A 26,087-nucleotide genomic window follows, 5' to 3' on the forward strand; every position below is an offset into this window, starting at 1 on the left:
CTAGGCCCGAAACGTCAGCCTCTCTGCTCCTATGATGCTGCTTGGCCTGCTGTGTTCATCCAGCCCTGCACCTTGTTGTCTCGGATTCTCCAGCATCTGCAGTTCCTACTATATCTTATGAGTCCAGGTTGGATAGGTTAGGCTTGTATCCACTGGAGCTTAAAAGAGTAAGAGGTGAATTGACGGAAATGTGGAAATGTATAAGATCCTGAGGGGTTTTGACAGGGTGGATGTGGAGATGATGTTTCCTCTTATGTGAGAAACAAGAACCAGGAATCACTTTTTTAAAATTAAGGGGTCTCGAATTTAAAAAGAGATGAGGCAATTTTGTTTCTCCCAGACGGTCTTTGGAACCGTCTCCCTGGAAAGGTGCTGGAAGCAGAGTCTTTGAATATTTTTAAGGCACAGGTGGATAGATTCTTGATCAGTAGGGGGTTTGATGTTCCAATCAGATTAGCCATGACATTATTAAATGATGGAGCAGGCTTAGGGGGCTGAATGGCCCATTCCTGCTCCTTGTTCATATGTGTTTGTAGCATGTAAAATGCTTTTAAAAATCACGTGTCTGTGCGTATGCTTCTAATTATTGCAAGGGCTCTTCACTGTTAAAGCAATGCTGTTGAAACAACAATGGAATCCAACAGTTCAGACTAGTATTCCTGAGACACAAGTTCCAATCACACAATGAAAACTGGTGCAATTTAAAAGTAATTAAATAAAAGATATGAAATAAAACATTAGTCTTAATAATGATGATCACAAAATTATTGGATTGCCATAAAACCTATCTGGTTCACTCATTTCATCTGCTGTCTTTGTGAAATCAGGCCTACAAATCATTGGATCCATTGTCAAGTGGTTGATTCCTAACTGTCCTTGGAAGTGGCATAGCCACTCTGCTGGATTCGTGAAGAGCAACAAGTGTTGATCTTGGGGATCTGAGTCATAGGAATACCCCCAACAACATATGATCACAATCTCCTCCCCACCCTGTGACCTGGTTTAACACATGCAATGAATTATTCTAACCTGTTATGTTCTAATGCTCGTTGTTCTATCAGGCTATGCCTTAATTTTCAAGCATATTAAATCCCCATTTTTGCAATGGGGAGGCAATGGCCTAGTGGTATTATTGCTGGAATGTTAATCCAGGTTCAAATCCTGTGACGGCAGATGGTGGAATTTGAATTCAATAAATATCTGGAATTAAGAGTCTAATGATGACTATGAATCCATTGTTGATTGTCGGAAAAACCCATCTGGTTCATTAATGTCCTTTAGGGAAGGAAACTGCAATCCTTACCTGGTCTGGCCTACATGTGACTCCAAATTCACAGCAATATGGTTGACTCTTAACTGCCCTCTGGGCAATTAGGAATGGGCAATAAATGCTGACTAGCCAGCGATGCCCTCATCCTGTGAATGAATAAAAAATATTAGTCACCTCAGAATAACATCTCAGTGAAAAACTGTCAATTCTCGATAAGGAATCTATTCTAACATCTCACATGTATCATCTCTCAAATCTTCAATCCCTTTTAACTCTCCAGTGAAGAATATTGTCTCAAATCTCAGTGCACATTATTCTATGTCAAAACCCAGTGAAACCTTTTCACTCCAATATCGGTGAAAAACAGTTCAACTGTCAGTAAAAAAATATGGTGCTAAAAATGAATGTAGAGTGTGGCTAGATTTTGATGGACTACTTTGTGATAAATTCAATTTTGAAGTATGGGTGTTCATAAGCAAAGTCATAAGAAGAGGCAGCTTGGGTTTTATAATGAAGGCAGGAAGGATAACGATAACAATTTTGCTTGATAACAATGAGGCTATGCCATTACACAAAGGGCATTAAAGCCATGGATTACATACAGCAAAAAAAATCACCATAGTGATGTGAGTGGAAACCTGTAGTAATGAGAAAAGACTTGAGACATTGAGATTATTTACATTGCAGCACGGACAACTAAGTTGAGATTTCTTCAGTGTTTATACATTGTCAAGGATCTTGTAAGGCTTGAATAGGGAAAAGTTATTTCTTCCAGTTGGGGAGACAGTGACAAGACAATATAAATCTAAAATTATCCCTAAGAGAGGAAAGAAAGTGATTTGGATAAACATTTGAAGCAGAAGAATACAGAGGGTTAGGTGTAAGGAACAGAGCAATGGCAGTTTTGGACTGTTCTTAATAAAAATCTTGCACTGAGTAAAGTTGTGCTACATACCTTACTGTTCTATATAAAACTTCCCTTTATACAGATCTTATAGTGTTTGTTGCACAGTTTCTTTGTTTGGGACAACACGGTGAATTTTTTAAAAAAAATAAATTATATGATTAGTTTATCTTTAATTTCCTTCTGTGCTGTTTGTTTTGTCTATGTCAGAAGTCACACAACACTGGGTTATAGTCCAACAGGTTTATTTGAAATCACAAGCTTTCAGAACACAGCCCCTTCATCAGGTGAAGTGAGAGAGTAGCACACAGACACAGAATTTATAGGCAGAGAGATCAAGGGCAGAGAGATCAAAAGATCATACAAACGGTGTGAGTGGAGTGCCGAATAATAAGTCTCTGTAGGTGATCAAAAGTGTCATACGGTGTGAGTAAAGTGCCAACAGTTGAATAACAAGCAAAGGGATGATCTATGATCCAATTAAATGAGGCAGAGAGATAACTATAATAGATTAAAAATAAGGTGGTGCTGGAGACAAACCAAATGACTAGAATAACATGATAAGAGTTGCATGCCAAGGGTCTAACCAAAGTAACAAGTAATCCAGAACTGTACAAATTAAATAAGGTAGAGAGATCATAACAATTTATCAAGGTGATTGTGTCAAAACAGGACAGTAAGGAAGATTTTACAGATACAGTACAGTGTGGTGGGGTCACATGTAGCACGACATGAACCCAAGATCACAGTTGAGGCCGTTGTCATGGTTACAGCACGTGGCTGCCAGTTTCTGCTCAGTGACTCTGCGTTGTTGTGTATCTCGAAGACCACCTTGGAGGACACTTACCTGAAGGTCGGAAGCTGAATGCCCTTAACCACTGAAGTGTCCCCCGAATGGGAGGGAACATTCCTGTCTGGTGATTGTTGCACAGTGTCCATTCATCCAATGTTGTAGCATTTGCACGGTCTCACCAATGTACCATGCCTTGGGGCATCCTTGCCTGCAGCGCATGGCATAGACAACATCGGCCAAGTCACACGAGTATCTGCCGTGTACGTGGTGGGTGGTTTCCCTCGTGTGATGGTAGTATCCATGTTGATGATCTGACAAGTCTTACAGAGGTTGCTGTAGCAGGATTGTGTGGTGTTGTGGTTGATGTTGTCCTGAAGGCTGGGAAGTTTGCTGCAAGCGATCGGCTGTTTAAAGGTGTGGCAGTTGTTTGAAGGCCCTCACCTTGATAACTAGTTATGATCTCTCTATCTTAATTAGTCTGTACAGTTTTAGATTACCTACTACTTTGGTTAGACCCTTGGCATGCAACTGTTATACCTGTCATGCTATTCCCGTTATTTTGCCCAGCACCACCTTATTTTTAATGCTTTATAATTATCTCTCTGACTCACTTAACCGGATTATAGGTTATCCCTTTGCTTGTTATTCAGCTGTTGACACTTTACTCACCTTTGATCACCTGCAGAGACTTGTTATTTGACATTCCACTCACACCATTTGTATGATCTTTTGATCTCTTCGCCTATTGATCTCTCTGCCCATAAATTCTGTGTTCTTTGTGCTTCTCTCTCACCTCACCTGATGAAGGGGCTACACTCCAAAAGCTCATGTTTTCAAATAAACCTGTTGGACCATAACCTTGTGTCATGTGACTTCTGACTTTGTCCACCCCAGTCCGACACTGGCACCTCCACGTCATGTTTTGTCTATGTGTGGGAATATTCAGTTTCTCCCTTTAATTGTAAATTTAACTTTGCAGTACCATCAAAACTGATATGGTAGTACATCTGAATTTACAGGCAATGCAGATTCTGTGAATAATAGTGTATTGGACTGTCGTTCTTAACTGATCATAAAGCTATTCAAAGCCAGGGGTTAAATTTTAACTGATTCAAAATTTGCCTACTTGTTAATATCAGTCCCTAGATCTCACTCAGTACTATTTTTCTCAGAGGATTTGCCTGTTTAAACATCAATTTTAGAAATATGACCTTTAGTCAACACCACTTTTATTTCAATCTGACAAGCTAAAAAGAAGTCATGGAAAAAAATATCCTTGATATAATAAGGATGTATCATGTTAGTGATGTCAAAGGCCATTCTATTTCCTGTAAGATTTTTTGTATTTTTGTTGACTTCTTAATATAGGAACACTGCAATTGGATGTGCCACAAAAAGCTTTAGCTAATTCAGGATTTTAAAAAACTTCCCATTTCTATTTTAAAACACAAGTTAATGACCGTCCAACAGAGAGAACTTCTGAACTTGATGTTCCTCAGTAACATGTCCTCTATGATGCTTCAGTTTACCTTTATAATTCCTCTTGAAAAATGTTACTGAATTTTGAGTTCAACCTCTTACTTATAACACAAGCAGGTTTGGTGTATTTGCAGACACTTAAATATCTTGTTGGTATGATTTACTGTGCTGCCGGCTGGAGGAACAGTGGAAACCTGAGGATTTTTGTGGCATCATACTCTGACTGACTCCTTGGAATGTACAATATCTTGTGTTTCTCCTTTAGGAATAACATATATCTAAAAACTAAAGGCCGGGAGGCTTAGGGGAAAGGATGTTATAAGTCTGATATATTTCTCAGAGGTATTGTGATGTGTTTTCAATGTATTTAATTCAACACAAAGAATTGTGACACAAAAACAGGCCACATTGGTCAACTGGAAGATGAGAAAGGCTTTTTGAAGACCTTGTCACTTTTGAATGTTTTGAACAGAAAATGGCTTATAAATGGAGAAACTTTATCTTTTGTAACTAATTTTAGCAATAAAGTAAAGAGTGGCATTACCTCAGTAGAAAGTATTAAAAGAATATTCCTCGTTACTTGGCACAGGTTGAGAATTCTTATCCCATCCAGAAATAGATCAGCTAAGTTCATCTGAAGTCTGAAGTAAAAAAAATCCACTACTTGATTGTTGAAATTGACAAAAGGAAATTGTGCTTCATTGTGCATTAAATTGAAAAGCTCATTTTTCATTTAAGGTAGGACCTGATAGCCATGATTTTAATAAAGTTGAAAAGTATTACCATATTGGTACAAAATCTAAATACTGTCCTGGGATACGGTTATGGCCAGTGGTACCAGAAGCACATCAGTAGAACAGAAGACAAGGAGGATAAATTTGGAGCGCACAGTTTGCAGCAACTAATATCCTCGGCTAATGATTTGTCATAATTGGTAGCTTAGCACTTTAATGGAGCAAACTGTGCAAAATTTTAAGCAATGGAAGGTTGTGACTAATTAGGGGCATATCACCATGATATGTGAAAATCTATGGAGATACGCGGCAATGCACTACCAGTTACCATGTGACTGACTTTTATGTCACAGGGACTTTTGGTGCTCCCGGAGGTGAGATCTCTGGAGTCAGCTCCTCGACATTTGCAAGGATTGAGCCAAAAATTGGTGCACCTATGCAAGTGTGGTGCTGTCTGTTCATTTATCAGATAGTGAGGTGAACACAGCAAGCAGCCTGAGTGTTAAGCAGGAGGTGAACTGGATGCTGATGGTATGCGAGATAATCTCCTCTTCTTAAAGACAGTACATACAAACACATGAAATAGGAGAACAATTAAGCCATCCTGCCCTTCAAGCCTGCTACACAATTCATTAAGATTAAATTTGATCTGCTTGTGTTCTGAATTCTACATTTCTATCTGCTGCTGATAACTTTAGGCAAAGGAATCAATATACCTCTGCCTTAAAAATATTCAATGAATCTGCTTGCAACACCTTCTGAGGCAAAGAATTCTAAAATCATACAACCTTTTGAGAGAAAAGCTCCTTCACTCTGCTCTGAAAGTGTGCCCCCTAATTTGTAAACAAGGGTCTCCTGGTTCTGGATTCACCCTGAAGAGTAAACATCCTTTTCACATCCACCTTGTCAAGACCATTTGGGATCTTATAAACATCCATCAAAGCACACCTTGTATACCCCAAACTCCAGTGGAAATAAGGACAGCCTGTCCAATCCTTCCTTATAAAACAACCCACTCATTCCAGACATTAATCTACTCAGTAAAAAAAAACAAAAGAACTGCAGATGCTGTAAATCAGGAACAAAAACAAAGTTGCTGGAAAAGCTCAGCAGGTCTGCCAGCATCTGTGAAGGAGAAAACAGAGTTAACGTTTCGGGTCCTGTGACCCTTCCTCAGAATGGATTAATCTACTCAGCCTCTTCTGAAGGGCCTCTAATACATATACATCCTTCCTTCATCAAGGAGAGTAAAATGCACACACTATTCAAGATGTGGTTTCATCAATGCCCTCTGTGAGATTAACATACTTTTATACATACATAAAACTTCAGACCTTTGGGACAGGCTGAAAAGCTGATGCTTCTGTTTTGGTTCCTCTTACCTGTCTCACTGGCTTTCACACCCTACAGTCCTTGACCAGATCAGAAGACCCAATCCTTTGTAAACCCTCTTTGGGGCTTGAAAACTGTTGTGCCTCTTCTGTGAGATCTGTTAGAGCAGAGGTGCAACCTCAAAATGTCAGCTGGTGTCCTACCTTGAGGTGCCGACTTCTCACTTTGGGAAGCTATCTTAGGTGGAGTGACTTCCTCCTGGAATAAAGTGCCAGGTAAGTCTTCACCCCTCCCTAATGTGCCACCATGTCTGTCGTTCATCGTCCAGCTCAGTAACTCTGAATGGAATTTCCTGTTCCCACTTATTGCTGATACCTTGGATTGCACCAGTATCCAGAGCTTCCTCATATTGTAATCGTGTTATGCTAAGCTGCACACAAGGACGGCAGGTACTACTAGCCACCTGTCCTGATACTGGCTCTATGGATAAGCTGCATAGATTAAACATCAGGGAAGAGAATGTGTTCCTAGGTTCACTGAGATTGTGCTATAGGCTGTGGTGTAGATAGTCAACAGGAAAAAGGCCATGTCCTTGTAGGGGACCATGAGGTTCTCATGTCAAGCTCAAAGAAGGGAGTGGGAGCATTGACTAAGGACATCAATGGCCAGTATTTGGTCCTGATCACCTGGCAAAAATGCCACCAGAAGTCTAATAACCTCACGTGGGCTGTGAAGTTCATTGCAAGTCTCTTCAACAACGTCACCCAACCATTGTAATAATAAACTCTCATGCTGCTCAATGTACCATATCATGAAAATTCACCACACAGAACTCTTTCACACTCAGGACTCAAACAGTCCAATCCTCCAACTCAGCCTCATACACCTGCCAATGCTGCTGACTTCACACCCAGTTCCCCATATCTCCAGCTGTTCAGTTATGGCAGGAACATCACCCAGACATTCTGTAACATGATAATTAGAATTTCCCTCCCTCCCATGCAGGCTATACAAAAGAGCAGAGCCCAAGTGGCTGGGGATGGGGCTTCATCTCCCATATCCTGTGGAGGAGATGGTCTCCCAAAGTATAGCAATAGAGACTGTAATATCTGGGTGTGCTAAGAATATTGAGGATGATGGAAGTTTCCTACTTTAAGCCCCTTCTCTACTCTGGAGCCTTGGGTATTTATGAGAGCCCTGCCAGATTTTGCATTTTTCCAATAACAAATTAGTTGCCCTCAGGGCTCCCGTCCCTTTAAAGACAGGAGCCATTCTGCAAGAGCTCTTCACTCTCAGCAGTGCCTCTGGAGGGGAGGCAATGGGAATAGGTCACTTTCTATCAGTGGGCTGGTTGTGGAAGGAGCCAGGGTCGCCAGGGGCCATCAGGCGGACCCCATTGAATTAGTTTGTTAAAAATCCATCCCAATGAGTTCTGGGCCTGAGTGACTGCAGTCAGGCCATGGGGCAAATAAGAGTCTGTGATGATTCTTAGTTGAAGTGGCAGATACTTTCTGCTGGAGCAGCCTAGATGGAGTGATTTACAGGAGAACACTGATAACACTGACATGCTGTTTGCATTGGCTGGTTTGTCAAACAGATTGCTGTCACTGTCAAGAATCATCGAGCAATCTGTTTCCATATTGGCAGAGGGCTTTGTGCAGAACATGCTCTTTCTGTAGCCTCTGTTCTATCGTACTGATGTGCTGCAGACTCAGAAGCAATGCAAGCAATTGCAGCTTTTGTGTGGACAGGTCAGGTCATGATATCCTTTGTCTCCCCTGAAAGAATGAAGCAACATTTGCTGACAAATTCAACACCTCAGCGCAACACTTATAAAAACAGCCAGTACTTACAACATCAGAAGCTATTTGCATGCAAATTGAGTGCTTGGTCTTTAAACTATATCAGTGCTGGGCCCAACTTACAGTTCAATGAATGTTCTTTGATGAGCTACAGCAAATATAAATTGCCCTGCATGATCGAAGTTATAAACAGGACATCAAATCAGTCACGCTGGCAGTTTGCTATCATGGCAGCATCAGGTGACAGGCTTCTGGTGCATGTAGTTGACACAATCATGAGTGTACTTCCCAGAATGAGACACTATGCTGATTCTGCTTTAGTACAGGCCCAGTTATATCCTACTCAGGGGACCATTGACTTTTTTATCATTGGTACTAAAGACCAAATTTTGTGCCCCTAATGTTTTCTAAAAATGTGGAGATAAGTTGCTTCTTATCTATGGAGAAATTCATCACAGCTGTCAAAATGTGAGCACAGTTTTCAGAGCAGGTTGTTAGATATGGATTGGCCTGAAGCTTTCTCAATGAGATGGAAACTTTTAATAAAAATAATATTTTTTAGAGCTTTGTAGCTGCAGAACATCAACTAGACAGGGTAAGCCCTCATAGAAAAGCTGTGTAATTATAATAATGTTGAATTAATACAGTATGGCAGAGGTATATACAGAGTGCCCACTTTCACTTATTTCAGTCCTTGTGTTGTGTTTTTTTTTTAAACCGCTGGATGACTCCTGTGTGTTGAGAACTTGATTGGTTGTAATTGTATCCAGTGAATTCCTTGTGAGAGTTGTAAGTTACCTTTCAGCCCATTGGTGACTCATGGAGGGTATAAAGGTCTGGCTCGCTATATTTGGGACTACCATAACAAATTTACCTAAGACTGAGGTGTCTTTGTTAGAATCACTTGTAAGTCGGTGACCTTTCTTCTCTTATATAGTACAGTGAGATGCCATTTAAATACAGTTGATAAGAGGGCCTACGTGCTGATTCTTTACTAATACACATATGTCAAAGTAGGACATCCTCCCATTGCGTAATGATCTATGAGACTGGACATTCCATAATATGTCCTTCTGGTTGGAATGAAATTAGCCATAACCATAGTTGGACTCCAAAACCCACACAGAAAATATGTGAACATTCCACTTATTACAAACATATTTGGGTAATTGAAACTGTACAGTTGTGACCCCACACTCTCATCTAGTGAATCTCCACACCAACAATGAAATTTTGCAATAGCACCTACAAAACATCTGCACCATAACATGACAATTAATAGAAAGAGAAAAAACAACTATTGACTTTATTCATTAAATAGAAATATAATGTTGACAAGTATTTCAAGATGAATGTTGATATAAATATGAAAAATACTTACTTTATCAGGTGTTTAATTTCCAAAAGAAAACCCGTTGCATTGCATTAATTTATTTCCCTTTATCTGGAAGGGACTAAAAGGGGAAATGGGTCCAGCTGGAATGATGGGACCTTCAGGTCCACCAGGACCGTCTGGTCGCCCTGGTCCACCTGGGATATCGACATCAGGTAAGAAACTCTGGTCATTAATGTACGGGGCTAAATATAATTGTTTTAAGATACTAAAAAATATTGATCCAGAATTTACCCTCAAAATAATAGTGAGGTTAATGATGTTCATTGGTATTTATAAACAAATGGGCTATTTCTGTTTTGTCTCCCTCTTGATTCAAAGTTTTTTTTTGCCTCACTTCCTTTCTCTTTCTGTACCTGCTCCTCCAGTTTATTTTATTTTCTTCTCAGTCCTTGTGTCATAATCAAAATCGGGCCCTTTGCTGTCATCCATGCAGTGGACAGTTTCGGTTAGGTGACCTCCATGCATGTATTTTAATGGAAGTATTGCCCTTTTTAAAAAAAATCATATTAGAACAAGTAGAATAGAGAGCGATTACACAGAATGGTCATAAACAGAATTTACTGAAAGTGAGAATTCAGTGCAGGAGGGAAGGGAGGAGTGTTGTTATTTGCATCTGACACTAGTTTGTTTAAAGTTATATTTTTAGTTCAATTATCTGTAGCTTAAACAATATTAGTAATTAGTTAAGAATATTAAAAATTATAGGCTAAGTTGATTAAATGTATAAACCTTAAATCATTTAACAAATAAAATGACATATTTAGGGATGTCAGTGCAGTCTGTGTGCTGCAACTACATCATGTAAGAGTTTGCATGGAGAAGTTGGCTCCCACAGAACGATGGCTGCAGTTCATGCCTACATTGCAAGAATGTCTGCTCAGCTGCTGAGGTGGAGTTTGAGATGCAGGTATTGCAAAGTATCAGAGAAGGGAAAGTTCCTTGGACTCTTTGATCCAGAGGCATATAGGCCCCTTATGTTAGGATGTTGTAGAATCACAGAATTGTTACATTGCAGAAGGAAGCTACTCAGTCCATCATGCCTGCTTTGCTTCTGTTACCTACTGCTAATCTCCTGACTCTTCACCATATTTCTGCACAGCATTTCTATCCAAATAATCAGCCAGTGCCCTCTTGAATGTCTCAGTGGTTGGTCAGGTCAGCAGTCATAGACATGAGGCTTTGACCACAAATAAAACAAGTAAGGAGAACTTCAGTGTGGTGCTGGAAGAACCTCTAGTTTTCTCCTTGGCCAACAGGTACAAGGATTTTGTTCCTTTTGTGGATGAAGGAAGGTTTGCAAAGTGGATGGGCAAACTGACCAAGCACTAAATGCGGGATTGGAAATCCTTCAAGTGGTGAGAGTGAAGAGGAATAATAGAATGGAACAGAAATGGATAAACAGAAGGTGCTGCTGCCTATCAAATGCCAGAGTTAAGGACATCTCCTTGTAGCTGGAGAAGAACTTTGTATAAAAGGGAGTGATCACTGTGGAAAGCAGCAGCATAAGTACAATGAGGTTCTGCTGAGGGGGTTTGAGTGCTTAATGTCTAAATTAATGAGCAGAGGTTCAATTGTAATAAGGCAGTATGTTATGGGTGGCAGGATTTCCTGCTGTGCAGTGGTGAACTCTAAGGACCATTAAATGGGTTGAGACCCCAACCTTCTGCCACCAGCTGGAAGGAAGGGCCATATTGAAAAGCAGTCAGCTGTGTGGCACCTAGCCACAACACCAGCATTGATGGCCACTTCTGAGACTGCATCTAACCTCAAATTTGAGGAGACACATGCCAGGTAAACTGTGACAAGAGGATGGGTGCAATTCTTTGTGGGCCAGGATCAAAAGATGTTGGTGGGCAGGCGTGTGGGTGTGGAGGGAGAAGCCAAAACAAGGGGAGTGAGGAGAGGACCTGTGGGTGGGGAGCAGACAGTGACAGAGGAGTCTGTTTGGAAAAAGGGGCCAATGAAGGAGTCTTCCCCTTTACCTACCAGGATTGCCATCCCCTGCCAACTTTCTCCCACTGACTGCAAACAGTGACTAGGTGGGAAGAAGCTCTTAAGTAGCCATTCATTGGGCATTTGTTGGGTTCAATTAGCGGTGGGTGTGTAAAATGGGGGGGGAGTGGTTTCTACAAAGGGGGCTGTAAAGTCAAGCGGGTCTGTAAAATTGTGCCTTTAACTAATGAATGACTATCTGAGCCATATGAAAATTAATATAGAGTTGAATAGAGCAGAGAGTTGAAGGCGTGCCTGAACAACTGTTGTGAGGAACAGGAGTTTTAATTCATGGGGTATTTGCACCAATACAGTTCCATTTGAACTGTCTCTGCTTAAACAATACTGGAATCAGTACTCTGGCAGATCACATAGTGGACCTGTGGATGAGGCTTTAAACTAAAATGATGATGTTGGGAGTGGGATGGGAAAGGTTCTGGTCAGCAGAAAGGAAAGAATCTAAAGAGAAGGTCAAGGCCATAGTGCGGGTTAGTGATTGCTAACAGTAAGTGGATTGTGACAGAAGGGACACAGTTTAATGGTCATCATCATCAGCGAGTAAGCTCTAGTCAGGAAGAAACGGCTTAAAATTGCAGTATGTGAGAAGAACAAGTGTACTGAACGTAAAGATATCAAAAGCAAAGATAAAACTCTTGGAGCTGAAGGAGGATAAGTTATATTGGGGAATAAGGAAGAGGCAGAGATATTAAACAAATGCTTTGTTTATACTGAAAGGCACATTAACATGCAAAAACTAATGGGTAACCAAGTGTGACAATTCTGTGGCTTTAAGAGGTGTGTTTTGTCCTGGTTTCTTTTAGAGAGAAATTGGTGGACAGGTGAAGAGTAGTCTATGAGAAGGTAAACAACTTGTGAGGCCTGGGTTTTGTTTAAGTTGTAACAATTGAAGCAGCCTGAGTGGATGTGGCTAAGCTCTCACAGAACCAGGGATTTTTAGTTTCCAGCAGCAGTTGCTGTTGGGGTGTTGAAGAAATGGAAGCTGTTTTTCCCTCTCTCGGTTACAGCCAAAAGCTGGGGTACTCTTCCCGGGCTGTTGGATCGCATGTGAGACAAATCTGTTTTCTGAATGTGCCTTTTTCCATGGATATATTTATGGTTTGTTACTATATTGGAACAGTTAATTAGTGATAGTTACTGCATCTATTATTCCATTAAGTTTTTCTTGTCGAGTTGTTATTCCCAGTTCTTCTTTCTTTTGCTGTATTTTAACTCTAGTATTTGAATAAATTGTGTTTTGCTTAACATCGAGTAGTTTGACTAATCGAATTGCATCTGGGACACAGCACCTGACAGTTACCTTTAAGATAAGAAAAAGATAGGGTCTGGGCTATCTTGTTAATATATTTTGAGGGGATCTGACCTGGTTCATAACACAAGGATTTCATTAGAGTGAAGAACTTAAAGAAATTGATGCTAATAAAGATAATCTACTGGAGAGATCGAGGTGACAGGTTTCCTGGATCCACTGGCCTACATCCTAAAGTTCTTAAAGAGGTGGTTACAAAGTTAGTAGATGCATTGATGTGCTCTTGCAAAAATACCTATACTTTGGAACTATCCATCTGGATTGGAACATCGCAATTCAAGGAAGTAGGAAGAGATGAAATTATGAAACTATGGGCCGATTAGCCTAATATTGGAGCACTTCAAAATTCCTGACATAATTAGGCAAAGCCAACATTGTTGGATGAAAGAAAAATTGTGTTTTTGAGGATGATATTAGCAGAGAAAGTGGAATCAATGAACGTAATACAGTTGAGTTTTGAAAGGATTTGTACACAGGATGGAAATGGAGATCATATCTATGGAGGATTGGTTAAAGAACAGGAAGCAGAAAAAGAATAAAGAGGTTATTTTCAGGTTGGTATGCTGTTACAAGTAAGATACAATTAGGATCTGTACTGTGCACTCAGCTATTTGCAATCTAAATTAATGACTTGGATGTAGAGGCCAGGCCTAACGTATTCGGGTTTGCTGACAATACAAAGCCAGGTCAGGGATACAATGCTTTATTTTTCCCTTCAACTACATTTTGATTTATCCCCTTTCCTGTCCCCTTACCCTGCAACCGCTCCCCACCCCATCTCTTTTAATGGTTTGCATTTCCCATAACGGGCTTTGCATGTTAACACTGAATTGGCTACATGGGTGCTCTTGCTGGTGGTGGTTAGTATTTTTTCAGCAATGCAAAATAAGGGTCACTGTGATTTTGGTGGCGGGAAGGTTTCACAGTTGTGTGTGATAACACTTCTGGGTAGAAAGAAAAGATAACAAAGCTTGGTGGGAAATATAATTTGAGAGAACCCAAATTGTAGGTGTCTTGCACCCTTCCTGGATATGAGAGCAACTACATACTGCCCTTTAGAGAGGGCCACCTCCCCACTCCCAGTCATGGTGGTTTAGCTGTAAGAACCATGTTTGATTTAAAGATTTATAAAAGTTACTCAGAGGTCACCTCCATTTTGAAGCACTCACTTACCAACCATCAGATCCAGCTGTTCTTTTCAGGCTGGAAGGCTTCTGATCCATCTACCAGCTCTAAGAGCCTGCCTGCACCCTACGTTCGAAAAGGGACCTGTCCCCACATCAATTAAAGGGACACTTCCATGAAAACCCAATGGGTGACTGTTATCCCCACCCCACCGGGGGGTGTAAGGGCAGGGTGAGAGTTTTGAGAAAGGGTCTGAGGAAGGGTCACCGGACCCGAAATGTTAACTCTGATTTTTTCTTCACAGATGCTGCCAGACCTGCTGAGCTTTTCAGCAACTTCTGTTTTTGTTTTTGTGAGAGTTTTCGGACTCTTCCCAATCCCTGAGGGAAATCATTTGCTCAGAGAGTTTGCAAAGTTTAAGTGACTGAATGAGGCAGAGGAAGATGATGTTTGTAATAAGGAAATATGTGAATAATGTTTGTAGAAAGAATACTAAAACTTTTTTTAATGCTGAGAAACTATTAAATGTTAGTTTTCAGAGGAAGTTGAGGTGTCTCGCTCCTCCTTATCCTTGTAATCTCCTCCAGCCTCATACCTCAACAAGATGTCTGTGCTTATCTAAATCTGGCTTGCTGGGTATCCCCTAGTTCAATTGTTCTTATTGATGACCATGCCTCATACTCTTTACTTCACATTCCTCCTTGAAGGTGTTTAATTTTTGTTCATAATGCTCTGGTGAGACACTATGTGACATATTACTATATTGAAAATATTCAATCAATATAAGTTCTGGTGTTATTCTTGTACATTAAGTACAGAAGCTTAACAACAAGGTACAACATGCAAATAGGAAAGTAAGTCATATCCAAATCTTGATTTGGAATATACCTGTAACACAGTGTTGCAGCTTTGGTGGAGCCATGCGTGGATTACTGAGGCATAGCTTGTATCCTAGAATGGAGTTTAACAATAATAAGTGGCATTCCCCCACATTCTCTTAGTGGCTGCATGTCTCTCCAAGGCTGGTGTGCAGTAGTGACCTCTAGAATGAGACAACAATGCTGTGATCAGCACGCTGATACCGGTTACTGTGCATGGAACATCATGCGCAGCTTAGAGGGAACGTTAATGATGAGAACTGGATGTAGTTCCATGGCATCTTCATTGAGGAAAGGCCTGACAGAATTAAGTACTTTAACTAGCACTTAACTGGCAGCTTGGTGTCTTGCCCAGAATTCAGGACACAAGAGTGGAATTCCTGCCCACTGAGAGCTGTTAGTCAATCATAGACCAATGGGAGTATTGGGTGCCACTAGTAAAACACCCAGGGAGAGGCCTAGGATTGCAAAGGGTGCCAGGCTGTTAACCAGGCAGCAAGAATGGAGTCAGAAGGAAGGGCAAAGAATGGGTGTCAGTGGGCCTACAAGCCTTCTCCTCCCCGATAACCCCAAGGAAGACCATTGAATGAGAGATGCCCTTGTTGATTGCTCCCAGTGTAGAAATCTACAGTGGGCCTGTGCCTTGTTGATGAAAATTGCTTGAATTGTGGTACCCTCTAGGCACAGGGATACTTATAATGTGTTGTATACTAGTTTACACTTGTCATGAGCAGTAATGTGGCTATTAGCTATACAGAATTATACAGAACTTCAAATGTTGTCTGATGTATCATGCTCAGCTCCACTCCCACTCCCTCATGCAATACCTTGCCATATAGTGAGTAAAGATTATTTAAAGGAGCTTACTTTACTGTCTGATTTCAGAATATTAATATGTTAATGTATAACAAGAAGGGTGAAAGGTGCACTGAAATGAATCAACTATGGAGTTCATAAAGAAAATTAGAAGTATGTTGTTCTTGACTGACCATTATTTTTGTTTAAAAGGTCGCTTAATTGTTGGACCAAAAGGTGAAAGAGGACTCCCAGGGCCAGTAGGAAGATGTTACTGTAATCTCCCTCAGACCGTAAGCAATCCATCGTATAGTGAACTCCCACCTTTGATCAACTCTGCACAAGTACCAGTGGTAAGTACAGATTTTAGTGGGGAACCATCATTTATATCCAAAAATGTTTGTCTTGTTGCCTTCTTATCCAATTCTAGTGAGAAAGATGCATCTTCCATGACTGAATAAGGAAGTTAAAGGAAATATCAAAATTAAAGAAATACTTTACAATTTGGCAGATATTAGCGGTAGATTGTAGATTGGTCGGGTTTAAAGAATCAGCAAAGATTGATGAAAAAATATAAAGAAACTGAAGTATGAGAGAAAACTAGCTGGTAAAATAAACAGATTGTAAGAGTTTTTTTTTATAAATATTCAAATAGGAAAAGAACCTAAAGCTATTGTTGGTCCTCTAGAAAGTGAGACTGGGGAATTGACCATTGAAAACAAGGAAATGGCCTGGATGAGTGTGGTATCCCTTCCACCACCTTCAACATTTCTCTCTCCTTTAGCACTAATTTGCAATGTGTACCATTTACAAGATGCATTGTAGTTACTCATGAATGCTCCTTCAAACTCACCTTCCAAATCTGCGGCCTCCAGAACCCAAAAGGATGGGTGCACTGGACGCATGTAACTACCACAATCTGCAAGATCCCCTCCAAGGCACACAGCATCCTGACCTGGAACCGTACCATCATTCCTTTACGGTGCCTGGGAAATATTCCTCGAAATCCCTTCCTATCGGCACTGTGGCTATCTCTACATCTCAAGAACTACAGCAATTCAAGGTGGCTGCTCATAACCATTTTGTTCAGGGTAATTAGGTACAGGCATAAATGCAGGCCTAGCTGGTGGTGCCCTTATCCCATGAATGAATGAATAAAAATTATGATGGAGGCATTAAAAAGATAATTTGTGTCTACCTTCACTGTAGAAGACATGGCGTAGAATCTTAAAGGGGTCTGAGCAACATAGACTATGGTGAGATGTGTGGCAGAATCAGACAAGAAGTCCATGTAGGTCAGTCTTGATGTTGGGAGCATCTCTACACAACTATTGTTCGTTTAGTGCAGTGAATTTTTCTCTAGGCAGTGGTGAGTGGCCAATTAAGGGCTTTTTTTGGGATGCTGGGCTTATATTGTGAAGAAAGGTTGAGTGTGTACCCATTGGAACTCACTAGAATCTTGTTGAAACATATAAGATGGTGAGGGGACTTGATAGGATGGATACTGGGAGTATGTTTTTGGGGAGACTAGGAGATGTGGACACAGGTTCAGAATTAGACACTTTCTTTTTAAGGCTGAGATGAGGAGGATTCTTTTTTCTCTCGCAGAGGATCATTGGTACATAGAATTCTCTTCCCTCTGAAATCATTGGAGGCTTGACATTCATTCAATAGATTCAATTCAGTGGTGATGAGATTATTAGTAAGACAGATAGTAAGGTGGAGTTGAAGCCATGATCTTATTGAATGGTGGAGCAGACTCGATGGGCTGAATGGTCCACACCTGTTCCTAAAATCCTACGTTGCAATCAATTCCAACTCTGTACATAATTTAGCTGGTTTTGTGTATTTGTGCATGTCTACATGCTCTTGTGTAGTTCATACAGGGGAAAGAAAAGTATAAGACCAACCAGTAGTACTTGGAGATAAACATACTGATCTTATTGGAGCTCCACATGGCGTGTTGGACCATTGTACGTCATTCATAAGTTTTCCTGCATCTTCCTTAGGTTGTTGTTGTAATTAGGTGTGAGCGAAACTGTGACATCGATCTCTCTCCAAATGAAATTCATAGCTGAAATCAAAGCTTTATTCATTATGGAGCCAAAAATTAACATTAAAAAGATGCATTAAATTGTCTGTAAAGATGGAACAAGCAATGCCAGTGCACAAAAACAGTGAAATGTAATCAATGTAAATGATTGGAATCTGCTCCTAATAACACTGCCGTCAGAAAGGCCAAAATAACAGTGTATTTCTTACTTCTTGAGCTGGTTCAATTTTTCTAACTGCATCCATCCTGACTTTCCTGCAAATATTGTAATATCAAAACAATATTTAACAAATTTTCTTTTTAGATATTTGTTGTAGACAATGAAGAAGAGCTGGAAAAGCTGAACACTGCAAATGCACTAGCTTTCCGGAAAGATCAAAGGTCACTGTACTTCAAAGACACTGGTGGATGGCTGCCGATTCAGGTAGTGCAAGTTTAATTGTTGCATTCTTTCCAAAAGTTTTATTTTTTGTTAAACTCACCCTGCAAATTCAATGTAACAGGAAGTAGAAAGAGTTTCTCTTCCTACTCTTGCCTCTTATAGTTTTTATTCCTGTGTTTCTGTGCTGGAACAATCCAATGTGAACAACAGCTATTAAAGGTGGGCCTCCACATTTCAGCTTTCTTGAAAATGCAAACGGCTTTTCTTGTCATAGGAGATTGCCATCTGCTGTACTGTATGAATATTACAGTGGGAAACAAATGTCAGTAATAAAAGTGTGTTTCAAAATTATACATAAATTTAGATTTTCTTAGCTGTCCCTTCATTTGCCCATTTGAGACAGCGACCTCTTAATTACAACTGGAAGTAAGCAGGATGGAGGCATTTCACAAGCTTCAAAATCTGCCCTCCCTCTACCGCATCCCAAAACCAGTCCAGCTCGTCCCCGCCTCCCTAACCTGTTCTTCCTCCCACCTATCCCCTCCTCCCACCTCAAGCCGCACCCCCATCTCCTACCTACTAACCTCATCCCACCCCCTTGACCTGTCCGTCCTCCCTGGACTGACCTATCCCCTCCCTAACTCCCCACCTACACTCACCTTTACTGGCTCCACCCCAGCCTCTTCGACCTGTCTGTTTCCTCTCCAATATCCTCTCCTCTATCCATCTTCTATCCGCCTCCCCCTCTCTCCCTATTTATTTCAGAACCCCCTTCCCCTCCCCCATTTCTGATGAAGGGTCTAGGCCCGAAACATCAGCCTTTCTGCTCCTATGATGCTGCTTGACCTGCTGCGTTCATCCAGCTCTGCACCTTGTTGTCTCGGAGGCAGACACGTTGTGTTTATTTTTCAGTCTCTTCCATTCTCTGTTAGAAATGAGACAATCTCTGCTGGAAGTCATGTGATTAAGAAATGTTTCAACCAGATCAATGCCAGGCTGGCTTTGGCTTCTGACTAATCAGATTTGTCAATGCAATGACAGAGCATTTAATCTGACACTCTGAAAATATCACAATAAAAAGACAGAACTATTAAAATTCTAACACTTAATGTTTAATTTCAACTATGTATAAGAAAGTTGGAATCTCTTTTGACAGTTCCTACAGCCATGGATTATGAAGCTTGCATGCATTTATGAATGATGCTCAGTCTCTCATGTTGAATCAGCCAGGAAGAAATAGAATGGTGATTTCTAGCAACCATGCAAATAAACGACAAATTACAGTCACCATTCAGGCCTTGGGAGCGTTGACTTACTGGTGTTCAACTACTGACAGACGAGTTGCTCCAAAGAGGACATAGCAGTATCAGAAAGCAAGCTACCTCCAGATTTTTTTTTAAATTTCTTAACAACGAAACAAAATTTCTTTCTTTATCCTCTTTGGTGTGTGCAAGACTGTGCTCGGTGAATGGCAATCACAATTCTATTTACATCCAAACATCCCCTACGCTCAGCTTGAAACGATGTAAGTAGCAGAGAATACATTAGAATTCAAGTTTTCCTGCATCAGTATGCTATTTGTACAAACACCTCTCACTAACCTATCCACATGTCAATGGGATTAATTACCAGGAGCTCATGTAGAGAAGCAGAGGGTTGTAGTCAGAGAGCCATAGAATCATCCAGCACTGAAATAGACCCTTCGTTCCAAGCAGTCCATGCCAAACATTACCCTAAACTAAACTAGTCCCACCTGCCTGCTCTGGGCCCAATCCCTCCAAACCTTTCCTATTCATGTACTTATCAAAGAGTCTTTTAAACGTTGTAACAGTGCTAACATCCACCACTTCCTGAGGAAGTTCATTCCACATGTGAACCACCTTCTGTGCAAAAAATTTGTCCCCATGTCTTTTTTAAATCTCTCTCCTCTCATCTTAAAAAATATGCCCCCTAGTCTTGACATCCCCCATCCTAGGGAAAAGACACCAACCATTAAACCTATCTACACCTTTGATGATTTAATAAATCTCTATATGGTCAACTGTCAACCTCCTACACTCTAATGAAAAAAGTCCCAGCCTATCCAGCCTTTCTTTATAACTCAAACCTCCTGAGCAACTTTAACAAAGGGGTATAGTCCTGCCCACTCAGCACTAATTGAACAATTTTCAAGGTGACTGTGGTGTGTGGAGGGGCAGAAAACTAGATTTCATTGTCTTAAAGCTCTTTTTTGTTAATTTGACTCAACGAGAATTTCACTCTGACAATGCCATGGTTTAAGCTCTTGTGAGCCCTAACAGCCATTGCGAGGAATTAATCTTTTTGAACTGTCAATGTGACTTGTGAGGCCTGATGGCATAAGTGAGTAAATGCTTGGCTCTCATCCAGAATGTCATAACTTTATGTCCCTGGGCTGACTTTTCTTCAAATTCATTAAGGATAGTTCTTTAATGTTTCCACAGGGACATCAAAATGTAGTACAAGCTGAACTAATCCCGAATATTAAAAAAGAGAAAGGAGAGCATTAAAACAATTTCTTTATATTTCCTCCTTCTGAATCATCTGTTGCATACAATGACGACCTAAGTGTTCTCGTAACATTTTAAATTTCAGGTAGGCTTTTCTAATCAGTAAATATTCACTATTGGCTATTTACATTTTTTTTGAAATTGCTGTAAAACTGATGAAGGAGCACCTTAAAACTGTCAGGATAATCTTGCAAATTTGTACTCATACAGCACACCTTGGGAGTGCACATTAGAAATTTGAATGAAATTAGTGGATGTTGTATTATGTCATAGATTGCAGCCCTCACAAGCACTGTCCCTTTAAGACAGTTGCATGACATCATGATATGATAAAGGTAGCTGCTTCACATTCAACCACTTTCTCCACATAAATGGAGACAAGAAGTAGCTTTAGTCAGCTAAGCATGTGTAATGTAACACCAGTAAGCACAGACTCAAACTAAAGTTATTTTGTTCCACTCCCTGGTGTGGCTTGAACAATGACAAGAATGTTGGGAAAATACAAAGAGAACAGAAAGTCAGTCTTGATGTCGAGAAAATGTTTGGCGATTTTCCCCTTAAGCCTTAAATGGCACTTCTGGAACTCACTATTGAGCACACAAGTTGGCATTGGCAAACCACCAGGCTCACCACATCATCATGCCTGTTCTCAGACCAACTCTCACACCACATCAGCCCTTTAACACTTTACTTGTAGCTGAGGGACACCTATAACATACTTGCTTCTGTCTGCTAACCTTGTATATAGGGATGCACCTCCATCTCCTGCATGGACATGGAATACACCATTTGGCTCTTACTTTTCTAGTCCTCGCTCACGTTGAGGTTACTTGTAGTTGCCAGACTCTGTCCATCTCCCATTGCTTAAGTAGTGCACTTACTGATTCAGCACAGGATTAGGGGCTGCTAGCCTTTATGTGGCTCACATTGCTTCTTAGTGCGGATTAAGAGATGGGCAGTTTGTTGCAGTTGGGTACACTGAACCGTCAATGAGATGTGCATGTCACTGTGTGATAACCATGCTATAAAGTCAGTATACACCTGCAACATTGCTGGCATTTTACACAACAAACACATTGCATGTACTGCAAACTAATGTTTGTGTGTGAAAGTCAAAATGGAGTATAGTGGGAACAAGGGGCACTCTGGTCAGTCAGGGGTACTGTCATGGTCAGTCAAGGGCCTCTTCCACTTCCAGTTCAGAGAGTTGCCCATGATCAGTTAGGCATTTGGTCCTATCAGAGTCTGGGAATCCAAGTTTTTTGCAGTCCATGGATGAGCCATGGTCAGTCCTGCAGGCTAAATGCAACAAGTCCAGGAGTGGCAGTTAAGTCAGTCAGGGTACTGTGGAGACATTTATCTGGGCTATGGGAAAGGAGGGCCTGCATACAGTGGAAGTAGATGGAAGGGCATTTAACAGTGATGTAGGGGCACAATATGAGGTGAGGTATCTCATGTGAGCGAGTAGGAAGCGCAGAGAGTAGGAAGAGTTAGTGGTTTAGGAGATGAGGTAGGTTACTATGGACATGGACATGTTGCATGTAGTAGTGAGATCTGTAGTCCATGATACTTGGTGAGATGTGTGTGCAGTGGCAGAGATAGAGTGAGTTGTGGCCGTGTGAGTGTGAGGTAGAAGAGAGAAGATGGTTGCAGGGTGCAGATCATTGACCTTCTTTCTGCACTACTGGGCATCCCACTTCACTCAATACACGGTGCTACATCAGGAGTGCAATTTGGGTCCAGCTTGATTTAGTCTATTAGCATGGCGTCCTTTGGCAATCTAAGGGAACATGGACTGCCCTTCTCTTCATCACAGTCCACCGACACCTCCAATTCCCTTAGGGTGAAGCAAGGAGCAACCTTCCATTACCTGTACGACATGTCCTCAGTGATACTGGTCAAGGACCACAGTGTGAGGGGAGTTACAACTTCTGAAATAATGTGCAGCTGGGCTTTAGATATGGCACCAATGGTGTGAAAGCCAGAATATGGCAGCAGTGGTGAACACTTCTGCCTCTGGCTACACAATTCTCCGTAAAGGTGCGTAAAATCATAGCCGAATAATGAATGAGTTGAAGCCCATTGCTCTCAGCCGTGGTTAATTTAGCACCTTGAATCTCATTCGAGAAAACACTTTAGCTTGAACAGGAACATTTTGACCAAATGTCTACGTTTTGATAGTGTACTCATTAATTTTTAGTGTTGTGAAAAAAGACATCTGTCTTAACGAAAACCCAACTTCCTGGCATATTCTATGCAGACTAACCTATGGTAAAGCATAAACTGTATCATGATAGCAATAAGTGGGCACTAAATGCTACTGAAAGCTAGAGGTGACAAATGATTTGGGTGCTAAACGCTGAAGAGGTGATGAGTGTGGCAGTTGAGAAGCTTTGTTTTCTAATATTCATCTGTCAATTTGTCCAAGTTCAGAGATGAACAACTACAACTATAACCAACACTAAAGTGTTCCACTTTAAACTGCAGACTAAAAAAATCAATGCAGAAGCACAATGATTACTCTACCTCACTCTCTTTTAGAAAGATCAAACATCAGAGGCTGCTAATGAATTAAAGTTTAAAATCAAAGAAATTTAAATGTTGATAAGGTAGTTCCAACCTAAGAAAACACACTTGGAACAAAGGAGAGAAAATAAAAGCAAAATAACCTGCTCTGTGTAGTCAATTCAATGTAAAGCCTTTGGTCAGTCAGATATACATATGTACAGTAACATCCATCTCACAAAACCTAGTCTATGTATGCAAGTCTGTGATATTAGGGCTGCTAAAATAGATTTATTAATAGATCTCAAGATGTCTGTTTCAACAATACCCTACAATCTTAGGTATATTTTATGCAGACTAACATATTGAACATCACCAAGCACATCAAGAGAGTCAAGCAGAATTTCCTATTAGTATTGGAAAAGCAAAATAAATAAAGTGAAATCTTCTCAATATGCTTTGTTGCAGAATAAAAGTCTGCAACGCACATATGAATTCACAAACATCCTTTAAATGTGCTTCCTTTAAATGCTGCACTGAGAAATCCTGTCTTGAAGCATATGTTTGGGATGCCCTGGGTGAGAGAAAAATAAGCGTTTAAATCCTTCACTATATCTTTTGTTGATCTGAAGGATACCATCTCCACTTGGGAAGTGCTAATTAGAGGTTGTAGCATCTTTCTATAGTGAAGAAGGGAAAGAAAATGCGTGAGTCATACTTCAATAATTAGAGATGTTTCCTTGCTCTCAGTAACTAAGAAATTGTTGGCAGCCCAGAGACATGTCATGCACTGACCTTCCAGGCTTCAGGCACTAAGCCAAATGGATGAAATCATCTTTCCCCAAATAAATTGATCATTCCAACCTTCATTAAGACATGCAAGTGAAGTGATAGGATAGAGAGCATAGTTTGTGTCCACAGAGGGAAAAAAAATGTACCTTTTGTCTCAAACTGTCGTCAGGAGCCAAAAGAAAGAGTTCACCCTGAGCTTGCCCCAATCTTACTCTTGGAAGAATTAGCAATGGCACTTGTGCAAGCCTGTGAAGAGTGACGTCAAGTTGTTGAGAACTGGCTAATGTCAAATTGTCAGTTTCTTACACTTACTTCAATTAAAGGCTGCATCAACAAGGGGCAGTTTATCTGATATCTCTAGTCAACGAGATCAAAGGAATCTTTCTGACATTTGTCAAGATTTCCTGAACTAGGTAAGTAAAACATTAAAAGTTTTTTGACTGAAAAGATTCCAGTTTATTGCCCCGAGGGTTTTCTGTTCCAATAGTCCTTCGGTTCACTTTCTTACTTCCACCTTTCGTAAACTCTTGCTGTTCATATTCTAACTTAAAAGTCCTGTTCACTCACTAATCTACATAGGCCTCAGGTGCACCAATACTTCAATTTTAAAATTTTACAAAAGTATGACCAATAAACATGTAGACAATTATCCCAACTTGCACCAGGACAGCACATACAAGTCCAAGATTTTTGCATGAACAAATTGTTATTACTTGCTTACATAGTCTCAGTTTTGTGCTGCAGATGTCACTGTACATATGTATCGCTGACTGATCGAAGGCCCTACTTTTAATCAATTACATGGAGACAGTGACTGAGGTAAGGTTGGCACTTTTATACCAGAACATCGCAGGTTGTGATCTCATGCAACTGCCTTAAAGGTACACTGTCCTCATGGCCTAGAATTTATGCCATAAAACAACATCCCTTCTTTTCCCTTTAAAAAATGGGAAACATTTTACCACAGCATGTAGAAGGAGACATGTACATATATTGTCTCTATACAGTCAGATAATGTTTTGGTGAGTGTATGACATGGCCAGATCTGGTCCTTATACAGTTATCATGAATTAACATTGTAGCTTCACTTTGTGGTGTGCCATCATTGTTTTGGGCTCCATTTCCTCCTTATCACCATTCCTCCCTAATTCTATTCTGTCCATCAGCCCTAGAAGCCTTTGCAATGACTGTCATCTGTACACCCCACTTCCTTACATACAACATTGCTAGCTGTGTCTACGCTATCTAGATTCTAAGTTTGAGAATTCCTTCCCTAAATTTGTACACCTCTCCAACTCTGTGTCTTCCTTTAAAGTGCTACTAAACACTACTCTTTGTAATCAGGCATTTGGTCACATGTCCTAATGTCGCTTTCATTTGCTTGGTGTCAGTTTATGTTTTGGTTTTGATATAAAAGGAGGTACCATGATCATGCTTGTGGAATTGCTGTTAGTAATAAGGTGGGCAAATCTGATGGCCTTCCTGGAGATACCAACATCCCATGAACAGATAAAAATAAGTAAAATGTGCTACTTTGATCCTACTTCAAATCTTGGAGCCAGGCAAACCATCTGAAAATTACCAATAGTGAGACTATTGAGGGAAATAATTATTCTTCCTCATGTACTTTATTTTCATATAGGTCTCCCCTGCACAGCTCACACCTTCTTCGCCACATTCAGCAGGGTTTTGCGGAGATGGAATCGTTCAGGAGGAAAATGGGGAAGAGTGTGATGATGGAAACAAGATTGTCACCGATAGCTGTATAAGTAAGTTATCAAGCATTATATTTTGTTAAAAAAATTTCTTAAGGTTTTCATTGGAAATGTACATCTGTATGCCATCAATTTTATTTTTGGTCAGCTGAACTCAATATATTAGGAAAATCAAAATTGGTATAGCTGATTTTCTTGCAACTATATTGCCTACTGCCTGGACACTGATAACAAACTTGAAATCCTGGGTTTACCTGGGTTTTCTCTTCACATCCATTTAAATGA

General features: G+C 40.5%; 1 protein-coding gene across 1 annotated transcript in view; it reads left to right on the plus strand.

The window, feature by feature from the left end:
- colq (collagen-like tail subunit (single strand of homotrimer) of asymmetric acetylcholinesterase) overlaps positions 1-26,087 on the plus strand; it is a 93,142-nt gene that overhangs the window by 60,283 nt on the left and 6,772 nt on the right. The window contains exons 12-15 of the mRNA XM_048613929.1: positions 9,766-9,862; positions 16,041-16,180; positions 18,185-18,304; positions 25,730-25,856. Coding sequence (XP_048469886.1) covers positions 9,766-9,862; positions 16,041-16,180; positions 18,185-18,304; positions 25,730-25,856 — 484 coding nt within the window. The remainder of the gene's footprint in view (positions 1-9,765; positions 9,863-16,040; positions 16,181-18,184; positions 18,305-25,729; positions 25,857-26,087) is intronic.

The sequence above is a fragment of the Rhincodon typus genome, chromosome 2, assembly GCF_021869965.1.
Source record: "Rhincodon typus isolate 14 chromosome 2, sRhiTyp1.1, whole genome shotgun sequence".
Classification (NCBI taxonomy): Eukaryota; Metazoa; Chordata; class Chondrichthyes; order Orectolobiformes; family Rhincodontidae; genus Rhincodon; species Rhincodon typus.